General features: G+C 35.1%; 1 protein-coding gene across 1 annotated transcript in view; it reads right to left on the bottom strand.

Moving 5' to 3' along the window:
- The window catches only part of MSH4 (mutS homolog 4), a 105,144-nt gene that overhangs the window by 6,770 nt on the left and 86,234 nt on the right, over positions 1-12,140 (bottom strand). The window contains exons 18-19 of the mRNA XM_032296570.1: positions 8,967-9,141; positions 7,009-7,097 (exon numbers count right to left, since the gene is read on the bottom strand). Of these exons, the coding sequence (XP_032152461.1) occupies positions 7,009-7,097; positions 8,967-9,141 (264 nt within the window). The remainder of the gene's footprint in view (positions 1-7,008; positions 7,098-8,966; positions 9,142-12,140) is intronic.

A 12,140-nucleotide genomic window follows, 5' to 3' on the forward strand; every position in this document is an offset into this window, starting at 1 on the left:
AAAGAGAGACTGAAAGATATATATTTTAAAAAACACCTTGAAAGAGCAAATCTAAGATTCACAGGTATTCAAGAGAGAATTGAGAAAACAGCAAAGAGTACAATGCCTATTTAAAGAAATAATAATGGAAGACCTACCAAACCTAGAGAAATATATAAATACCCAGGTATAAGAGGTCACAGCACATCAAATATATTAAACCCAAATAAGACAACCCCAAAATATAATAATCAAACTCTCAAAGGTCAAGGACAAAGAGAATCCTAAAAGCAGCAAGAGAAAAGCAGCAAATAACATAGAAAGCAGCTCCAATTCATCTGGCAACAGATCTCTCAACAAAAACCACATAGATCAGGAAAGAGCAGAACAACAGATTGAAAATGCTGAAGGAAAAAAAAAATTGCAAACTGAGAATACTATACCTAGCAAAACTTTCCTTCAGGTATGGAAAGAAAAAGTCTTTCCCAGACAAAGAAAAGCTGAGGATATGCATCATTACTAGACCTATGTTATAAGAAATGCTAGGGCTGGGCTCGGTGGCTTATCCCTGTAATCCCAGCACTTTGGGAGGCAGAGGCAGGCAGATGACAAGGTCAGGAGTTCAAGACCAGCCTGGCCAATATGGTGAAACCCCATCTCTACTAAAAATACAAAAAAAAAAAAAAATTAGCTGGATGTGGTGGTGCATGCCTGTAATCCCAGCTACTCGGGAGGCTGAGATAGGAGAATTGCTTGAACCTGGGAAGCAGAGGTTACAGTGAGCCAAGATTGCACCACTGCACTCCAGCCTGGGTGACAGAGCGAGACTGTCTCAAAACAAACAAACAAGGCTAAAGGGAGCTCTTAAATTTGAAAGAAAAGAATGCTAACATAGAAAAAACAAACTTGAAAGTACAAAACTCATTCGTAAATTTAAGTACATAAATTCAGAATACTCTAATAGTATAAATGTCACGTAATCCACTCATATCTCTAATATGAAGACTATAAGACACATTTATAAAAAATAATAACTATAGAAATCTTTAAGAAAGAGACAATATAAGAAGGTGTAAATTGAGACAATAAAAACTCAAAATATCAGGGGAATGAAGTTCAAGTACAGAATATTTTAGTTTTTCCTTTGTTACACTTTTCTTCTCTCTGTGGTCAAAACTAAGTAGTTATCTTTAAAAAATAATGTGTTACAGCTATAAAATATTTTATAAGCCTCATGATAATCATAAGTTAAAAACCTATAATAGATATATTAAAAATATAAAGCAATGAATTAAAACATACTACCAGAAAAAAAAACTACTAAATCACAAAGGAAGATAGTCAAAAAGGAAGAAAAGAAGAGAGCACTTACAAAACAACCAGAAAACAAGTAACAAAATGGTAGTAGTAGGTTTTTATCAGTAGTAGCATTGAATGTAAATGTCCTAAATTCTCCAACTAAAAGACATAGAGTGCCTGAAAGAATTAAAAAAAAACAAGACCTACAGGAGTTCGAGACCAGCTTGGCCAACATGGTGAAACCCTGTCTCTACTGGAAATACAAAAAATTAGCCAGATATACAGGTGGGTGCCTGTAATCCCAGCTACTTGGGAGGCTGAGGCAGGAGAATTGCTTGAACCTGGGAAGTGGAGGTTGTAGTGAGCTGAGATCAAGCCACTGAACTCCAGCCTGGGTGACAGAGCAACACTCTGTCCCCAATAAATAAATAAATAAATAAATAAAACAAGACCTAACTATATGCTGCTTACTAGAAACTCACTTTATCTATAAACTCATGCACAGACTAAAAGTTAAAAAATGGAAAAAGATATTCCAGATAAATGAAAAGCAAAAAAAGAGCAGGAGTAGTTATGTTTATATAAGATAAAACAGACTTCAAGTCAAAGACTGCAAAAAGAGACAAAGAATGTCATTATATAATGATAAAGGGGTCAATTCAGCAAGAGAACATAACAATTATAAATATATATTCACCCAACACTGGACCATCCAAATATATAAAGCAGGAATTCATAGATATAAAGACAGATGGAGACTGCAGTACAATACTAGTATGGGTTTTCAACATTCCACTCTCAGTAATGGCCAGATCATCCAAACAGGAAATCAACAATTAAACATCAAAGTGGCCAGGCGCGGTGGCTCAAGCCTGTAATCCCAGCACTGTGGGAGGCCGAGGCGGGTGGATCACGAGGTCAAGAGATCGAGACCATCCTGGTCAACATGGTGAAACCCCGTCTCTACTAAAAATACAAAAAAAATTAGCTGGGCATGGTGGCGCGTGCCTGTAATCCCAGCTATTCAGGAGGCTGAGGCAGGAGAATTGCCTGAACCTAGGAGGCGGAGGTTGCGGTGAGCCGAGATCGTGCCATTGCACTCCAGCCTGGGTAACAAGAGTGAAACTCTGTCTCAAAAAAAAAAAAAAATACATCAAAGTTAAACTACACTCTAGACTGCTTGGACCTCACTGACATTCACAGAACATTTCATCCAACTGCTGCAGAATACAAATTCTTCTCATAAGCATATGAAACACTCTCCAGGATAAACAATACATTAGGCCACAAAGCAAGTGTCAGTAAATTCAAAAAAGTAGAAATCACATGAAGTATATTTTATTCCACAATGGAATAAAACTGGAAATCAATGACGGGACAAACTTTTGGAAACTATACAAACCCATGGAAAATAAACAACATGCCCCTGAATAATCAATGGGTCAATAAAGATATTAAAAAGAAAAAATTTAAATTTCTTGAAAAACATACACAACATACTAAAATCAATGACATACATCAAAAGTACTGCTAAGAGAGAAGTTTATAGCAATAAACACCTACAACAAAAAAGTAGAAAGATTTCAACAAAACAGAAAACCTAATGAGGTACTTCTCAAAGCTAGGAAAGTGAAAGCAAGCCAAACCTAAAATTGGTAGAAGAAAAGAAATAATAGAGATCAAAGCAGAAACAAATGAAGCTGAAACTAAAATAAATACAAAAGATAAATCTTTAGCTAGACCAACTAAAAAGAGAGACAGAAGACCCCAAAAAAATCAGAAATGAAAAAGGAGACATAACAATTGATACCACAGAAATACAAAAGATCATTAAAGTCTATTGCAAACAACTATACGCCAACAAATTGGAAAATCTAAGAGAAATAAATAAATTCCTGGAGACATACAACTTACCAAGATTGAACCATGAAGAAATTAGGAACAAGATTGAAGCAATAAAAAAAAGTCTCCCATCAGAGAAAAGCTCATAACATAGGGAGACCCTGATCTCTGCCAAAAAATTAAAAATCAGCCAGATGTGGTGGTGTGTGCCTGTGGTCTCAGCTGTTTGGAAGGTTGAGGTAAAAGGATTGCTTGAGCCAGGAGGTCAAGTAAGCAGTGAGCTGGGATTCTGCCACTGGACCCCAGTCCGGGAAACAAAGCAAGATCTTGTCTCAAAAAATAAAATAAATAAATAAATAAATTTTTAAAAAGAAAAGAAAAAGTAAAGAAAAGCCAGTAGCTGATGAAAAAAATCCCACCAAATAACCCAATTGAAAAGTTGGAAAAATATCTGAATCGACATTTCCCAAAAGAAGACATACAAATAGCCAACAGGTGGCAGGAATGTAAATTAGTTCAACCTTATGGATATTTCTCAAAAAACTAAAAGAACTACACATATATACACATATATAATTATACATATATATAGTTTTTATATATATTAGTTATATATATATATAGCTTTATATAGTTATATATAGTTTTATATATATATATAAAACACCTGTACCTATATGTTAATCACAGCACTATCCACAATAGCAAAGTCATGGAACCATCAATAAATGCCCATCAATAGGTGACTACATAAAGAAAACTATGGAATACTATTTATCCATAAAGAAGAATAAAATCACATCCTTCACAGTAACATAAATGGAGTTGGAGGCCATTATCCTAAATGAACTAACTCAGACACAGAAAACCAAATACTGCATTAAGTGAGAGGTAAACAATGGGTACTCATGGACATAACGATGGAAATAACTGTCACTGGGGACAAAAGCGGGAAAGGTGGGAGGGGGCAAGGGTTGAAAATTAACTGTTGGGTACAGTGTTCACTATTTTGCCATTGGGTACACTAGGAACCCTACTCTCAACAGTATGCAATATATCTATGCAACAAACAAGCACATGTACCCCCACAATCTAAAATAAAGTAAAATAAAAATAAGCAATTTGGCTAAATTATTGCAATTACATCGTAGTTGTGAGAAGGGCCCCTTAAGAACAAGAAATGAGTTCATTGCTCCACTGGAAAAAGAAATTCAGGGAAGTTTCTTGTGGAAGTTCACATCTGACCTAGAGAAAATGACAAATAAAAATTATATGGATGAGGTAGATGAAGGGGAATGAAATTCTTAGCAGAGAGAACAACGTAAGTGAAATAGAAGAGGTTAAAAAACAAACATATAGCTAACAAGTATATGAAAAAGTGTTCAACATCACTAATCATTAAGGAAATACATACCAAAACCACATCAAGATTTCTTTCCCCTAGTTAAAATGGCTTTTATCTAAAAAACAAACAATTAAATGCTGGTGAGGACAGAGAAAGGGGAATGTGCATACACTGCTGACAGAAATGTAAATTAGTGTTGCTGCTATGAAAAATAGTATGGAGGTTCCTCAAAAAACTAAAAATGCCACTATCATATGATCCACCAGTCCTACTGCAGGGCATCTATCCAAAGAAAGAAAATACATATATCTAAGAGATATTTATACTCCTATGTTTACTGCAGAGCTATTCACAATAGCCAAGATATGGATCAACCTAAGTGTCCATCAGCAGATGAATGGATAAAGAAAATGTGATACATATACACAATGGAATATTATTCAGCCAAAAAGAAATGAAATCCTGGCATTTGTAGCAACATGGATAAAGAATCATGATGCTAAATGAAATAAACCAGGCACAGAAAGACAAATACCACATATTCTCCCACTCATATGTCTGAGCAAAAACAGTTGATCTCATAGACGTGAAGAGCTGATTGATGGTTACTAGAGGATAGGAAGGGTTTGGGGGAGGAAGGAGATGAATAGAAGTTGGTTAATTGGTACAAAAATACAGTTAGATTGAAGAAATAAAGTCTAGTGTATGATAGTTCAGTAGGGTGACTATAGTTAATATGTGTTGCATAGTTCAAAATAGCTAGAAGATAAGAATTGGAACATTTCCAACATGAAGTAAAGATAAATGTTTGGGCCAGGCGCGATGGCTTACGCCTGTAATTCCAGCACTTTGGGAGGCCGAGGTGGGCAGATCCCTGAGGTTGGGAGTTCAAGACAAGCCTGATCAACACGGAGAAACCCCGTTTCTACTAAAATTACAAAATTTGCCAGGTGTGATGGTGCATGCCTGTAATCCCAACTACTCGGGAGGCTGAGGCAATAGAATCACTTGAACTCAGTGGGCAGAAGTTGCAGCGAGCTGAGATTGTGCCATTGCACTTGAGGCTGATCAACAAGAGCTAAACTCTGTCTCAAAAACAAACAAAAGATAAATGTTTGGGGTGATGGCTAACCCAACTACCCTGATTTAATCATTACACATTGCATGCAAGTATCAAAATATCACATGTACCCCCAAAATATGTACAACTATTAAGTACCAATAAAAAAAAGAAAGAAAAAATCACAATTATCCAGAATCTGTGAATTTGCAGTGGTTAAAATTAGCTTGTTTTGAATATTTTTCAAACTTTATTAGGAGAACCAAAGCCTACTAGAAGGCTAGAGGAGAGGTGGTCCATAATTGAAATGTGGTAAGATGAACTCTAAAGAGTTAGGTAGTAAGAGCTTCTTCAGAGTACAACACAGTTAAAATTTCTGATGAAGAGATCCAAATAGATAATTAGGCAAGTGAGGTCACAGAGACTAGAGGAATTCAAAGGGCAGATGAATTAATAAAAACGGAAGACAGGTTAAGAAAGAATGACGGACACAGAAAATTGTAATTGAAGAAAATATCACACTGCACCTAGACCAGTTTACTGAACATATTGGATTTTGAAAACTCTATAAAGCAGCTGGGCATGGTGGCTCACACCTATAATCCCAGCACTCTGGGAGGCCAGGGCCAGTGGGTCATCTGAGGTTAGGAGTTTGAGACCAGCCTGGCCAACATGGCAAAACCCCTATCTCTATGAAAAAAAAAAAAAAAAAAATTAGCTGAGCATGGTGGTGGGCTCCTGTAATCCCAGCTACTCGGGAGACTGAGGTAAAAGAATCTCTTGAACCCAGGAGGTGGAGGTTGTAATGAACTGAGATCGTGCCATTCCACTTCAGCCTGGGTGAAAAGAGCAAGACTCCGTCTCAAAAAAAAAAAAAAAAAAAAAAAAAGTCAACAACAACAAAAACCCAAAACCAAAAAACACTTACATAAAACAAACTGACATTTAAAAATTTTCCAAATTTTTAGTCAACAGATGTGAGTTTAGTGTTGAACCAACTGCTTCCAAACAAATCACTTAACCTCTGTGAATCTGTAAAATTAAGAGTAGAAATAATCCTTTAAGACCTAACTACTTCATAAAGAGTTATGAGGTTTACATGCGATGAGTAGAAAAGCTTTGAAAACTACAAAAAATATATAATTATACAAATATTGTGCATAGTGATTTTTATTTTTAATGCCCACTTACTATAGATTTATTTTATCATAAAGTTAGTATAGCAATAATTATTTTAGAAACTGAACTGTTTAACTTTTATCTCCTAGCCTGTTAGCTGATTTGCTACAAGGATTATAATAGGCCAAACCAAAAGAGTTTTAAGAAGTAAAGAGGATTTTCTTTGTTTAGAAATTAGGTTTTTATTTTAAATATTTTAATTATTGTATTATTTATTATATATTTAGATCAAAGGCCATAATACAAATCTATACTAAAAGTATTTTTTTTAATTCAAAGAACAAATGAGAACAAAGTTTCTTACCAAAATTTGTCTTGTGATTTGAGTTGTGATTTCCTTGGCATCCAAGACAATTGATGGTGGAAGTGATGACACCTCTGCAGCTTTTAATCCTAAAATTATTTGTTTTAAATTGGCTTCAATATTGTTACTGCTGGTATCTTTATGCTTGTTTTAACTAGTATTAACCTTTTATTCACAGATTTAAACTTCCCTTCTAGAGGCATTTCTGAACTGCCCCATAATTCTTGGAATTAAGCTTTCTAAAATTCTGGATGACAACTTACCAATTAATAGATTTAATTACTTGTCCAAGACATATAAGGCAAATTAGAATATCAGTTAACTCTTAATATATCTCTAAGATATCCGGAATAAAAAAGATAGTTCGAAAATAATAACATTGAAATTCCAATTGCAAATATAGTTGATTAACAAAAGGTCAAAAGGCATATGAGTTTTGCAGAGGAAGATAAATATCTAGTCACAGCGGTAACACTACAGCTAAACATTCACCCACCCAAATCAATGAGACAGAAATTTCTCAGAAGATATAACAGTAGGTGAGTACTCTATATGCAAATTCAAAGTATCAATTATATTCTCGTGTTTTTAGAGCTTAATTTTATTGTATAAATGCCATATAGGCTTTTTACTATATGCCAATAGTTTACTATATTTATTGCTTTAGAAGTAATAGAAGCAATATCAAAATTTATTGAGATGTTGGTAATTGCTAGGCACTGGGCAACACAGCTCACATTTGATAATTCATTGAATTCTAGTAATTCTACAATATGGCAAATTATTCTCATGTCATAGATCATAGAATTGAAGCTTATAAAGTTTAAACATCTGATATAAATAAGTTGTCCATCTGATTTTCCATTTTAAATAGCAAAACAAATATTTTTTTTTCCCCTCAAAGGGTCATATCCATAGCTAAAATAATTTTTTTTTTTTTTTTTTTTTAGACAGAGTTTCGCTCTTGTTACCCAGGCTGGAGTGCAATGGCACGATCTCGGCTCACCGCAACCTCCGCCTCCTGGGTTCAGGCAATTCTCCTGCCTCAACTTCCTGAGTAGCTAGGATTACAGGCACGTGCCACCATGCCCAGCTAATTTTTTGTATTTTTAGTAGAGACGGGGTTTCACCGTGTTGACCAGGATGGTCTCGATCTCTTGACCTCGTGATCCACCCGCCTCGGCCTCCCAAAGTGCTGGGATTACAGGCTTGAGCCACCGCGCCCGGCTCTAAAATAATTTTTGAAACTTACATGTACAGATTAATTGAAAAGTCTCCGAATGTGTGAGATTTAATGATTTAGACAGAAAGTATCTAATCAAGTTTAAAACTATCTAGCTGGGCATGGTGGCACAAGCCTGTAGTCCCAGCTACTCGGGAGATGGAGGCAGGAGACTCACTTGAGCTCAGGAGGTGGAGGTTACAGTGAGCCGAGATCATGCCACTGCATTCCAGCCTGAGCAACAGAATGAGACTCTCTCAAAAATATATATGGTTTATATGGTTTGGTAATAGATTCCCTTTTAAGATTTTAGATTTAATTATCAAGTACTCCAAACCTGAGGAAAACAAAGAAAGGACTCTACTACTGAAAGAGTGTGTAGAAAGTATATAATTTTCAAATAATTATATAATGTGCAAATATAAGCTAAATTACATTTTCTAAGGATAGAAACTAATACTTCTAGGGTTTTCAGTTGTCACTGTATTTTTACAGAGTTACTGGTTCATACAAATTTTAAGAGATTTATATGTGTGTGTGTGTGTGTGTGTGTGTGTGTGTGTGTGTGTGTGTGTATAATGAGTTTGTCACAGAAAATACAATCTAAGAGAATATAAGCACTCAAAAGAATGGAAAAATCTGCTTAGATTAACAGCCAAGTAAAGAAGAGATGAAAGTTTGTCTTAGGAAAATATATAGTACTTGAATGTATAGGTATAATTTCTATATGCAGTACCATAATTTTTCTCTTCTGTGAGTCCCTTAGAAAGTTTGTAGGTATACAAAATTGCTTCTTTATTTCTTGAGGTATTCTGTACATGTTGAACTTCAAAATGCATGTTTTCTACATTAGGATACAGGGTATCAATATAGCATAGTTCCAGGAAATGTGTAGCAAACAATGTAAATGCCTAGAATATATAACAGATGATGAATATTAGTACTTCAAATATTAACTAGAAAATTCTATTTTAACTATATGAACATAAAATTTTAATTTAATTTTTCAAGTAGCTTGGCAAAGATGAGGAATAAAACTAATAATTTGGAGGCTAACACTATCAATCCATTTTTAAATGTTCTGAGATTTTATATTAAATGAAGAAGACATGTTTATTATGGTGGTACACAGACATGTGTGCCACATTATAGGAGAGAGAACAAAACCAAAAATAAACCTAAGAAATATATCTGAAGATACTGAAAAGCTGTTTACCAGAAACAAAGCTATGAATTGAGGTAATCATTTATTAGGGAGGTAACTCACATGCAAAAAAATCATAATTTTTCCTCAATTTTTAAAAAGCTTCACTATAAAAGTAGCCTCCCTCCTTGTAAGTAGGTTTTGGCAGTGGAATCAGGAGATTATTTTAGGTATGTGAAATTCCAAAAGTTTTTAGTTTTTAGATTTGCATTGTGTTTGGGTTAGGTACTGGTAGAGGAAAAAGAAAGATTGAGAACACCAATTAAGATAATGGTTCTCAAACATTAGTAATCCCTTAGAGAGCCTGTTAAACATGCAAATTCTTGGTACATATCTCCTTAAAAATTCTCAATCAATAGTTCTAATGTGGGGCCCCAGGAAATGGCATTTTCCATAAGTACTTTGGGTGATTTTGATGAAAGTGGTTCATGTGATTTACAGCCAGTGCAAGATTTCCAACCCAGAAGTTACCAAGGCAGATAGATATCTGAATAACTAGTTATGTTTTAAGACATTACCAGTGACAAATTAGGTAGGTGATCAGTGAAAATTTAAATATTAAGACAGCAAAAAAAATTAATGGGCAAATGGCTATAAACTGTGGAAGGTAAAAAGCAAGGGAAGGAATAATTTTGTATATGACAGAAAAATAAAAATTTTAAATAACTACTCAACAAATCAGAAGGAGTATAAAATAAAACCAGATTTATAAAGCTACAGGAAAATATTTAGAATACAGTAAACCATTTAAAAGCCACAGACCATATTCAATAACAATAATGTCCTTAAAAGTTATGTGCCAAACCAATCTATTATAGTAACTTTGCAAACTCTATTTCAGGTTAAATCAATTTAGCAAATAATTATTCAGACCCTATATTTACAAGGATTGTGCTAGGCACTAAGGATACTGTGTTAGAAAATAATGATTAACTTTAAAAGTAAGTAGCAATATTACATTTTGACTAAATTATTTATACTAAAAATAATATTGTAAAGTAATGCTAAAAGCACTATTCTTAAGCTATTGTAGAATACTTTGAAAACAGATACTGTATGCTTCAACCCAGGAGGTGGAGGTTGCAGCGAGCCAAGATCATGCCACTGTACTCCAGCCTGGGTGACAAGTAAAACTCCATCTCAAAAAAGAAAAAAAAAGAAAAGAAAACAGATATCTTATTAGATGGGGTTCTCCAGAGAAACAGACCAATAAGATATGTGTGTGTGTGTGTGTGTGTGTGCGCGCGCGCGCACATGCGCGCACACGCATGCAAGTGTGTATTATATGTGTGTAAAGAGACTTATTATAAAAAATTGGATCATGCAATTATGGAGGCTGACAAGATCCAAAATCTAAAGTCAGCAAGCTGGAGACCCAGGAGAGTTGATGATATAACTCCATTCTAAATGCCTGTAAGCTCTAGACTCAGAAAGAGCCAATGTTTCACTTGAGTTTGAAGGCAGGAAAGAACTAGTCTTTCAGATTCGAGGCAGTCAGTTCTCTCTTATTCTTGGAAGGATCAGCATTTTTGTTCTATTCAGGCTTTCAATTTATTGGACAGGACTCATCCACCCTAGGGAAGACAATATGCTCATTCAATCTACCAATGCTAATGTTAATCTCATCTAGAAACACCCTTGCAGATAAACCAAGAATGTATGACCTATGTCTGGGCACCCCACGACCTTGCCAAGTTGACACATAAAACTATCCATCACAAGTCCACCCCTTGTAAACTTGGCATCTATAGGCATCTCCTTATACCACACTTAATCTGCAAATGAAAATGATAACAAGGTCATACTTCCCTCTAATATGATACAACTATCTTTAGTACAACTGAGAAAGCACTAACCCCTTTTCCAGAAAAAGAGGTAACGTCCTTGAGTGATGTTAATTCTTCTCCTTGATATCTCATAACTTAAATACTATAATGTGAAATTAGACATACTTAAGTAATATGATGTGAAATGAATATATCTTATGTTACATTATAAGAGACTAAGAGAAGAAAGAAAATATATGTATATATACACAAAAAATCATACAAAATAAAGAGAAAATAGTCATGACAATTACAGACAGTCCTTATTTCTGTAACTAGTAACAGAGTTGTAGCTGGTAACTACAACTACCCTTTCCTATTACTACCTATTCTGTATTTCTTTTGCCTTCAGCAAGCCCTAGTTAGTCATAGCTCTTTATTTAGTGGGAAGACCCAAATCTTCCTTCCTGAAAGGTCTTGGCCATTCATAATCCTGCCTGGATTTGGCTGTAGTTTTCCATTAACCTTTAACACAGAGCATGACGGAACTGAGATACCCTAAGGAATCTTCTGCATTCCAGACATATTCTTCCTTTATTGCATTATGGATTAGCAGTCCAATTTCCCTTTGCTAATTTCCCTTTGCCTGTTGATTCAGAGGCATAAGATAACCAAAGTGGCTGAGCAGGTGTCTTAACTTCCAGGTCAAAAAGTTACCACGATGTCTCTTGGTGAAAGCATACTTCCTTTGGAACTAAGACCTTTCTTGGTGAAAGCATACTCCCTTTGGAACTAAGACCTCTAGGTCAGCAGAGCAAGGCTGTAGAAACTGGAAGCAGATATTCTGCCCTTGAGTCACTAGGGATAATGGTGAGTGATGCCACTTCCATTTCCACTTCTTGATTCCTGGACCCATGAATCCTGGCAATGGGAGAAAGAG

The sequence above is a fragment of the Sapajus apella genome, unplaced genomic scaffold, assembly GCF_009761245.1.
Source record: "Sapajus apella isolate SASKATOON/1434 unplaced genomic scaffold, GSC_monkey_1.0 scaffold36, whole genome shotgun sequence".
Classification (NCBI taxonomy): domain Eukaryota; kingdom Metazoa; phylum Chordata; class Mammalia; order Primates; family Cebidae; genus Sapajus; species Sapajus apella.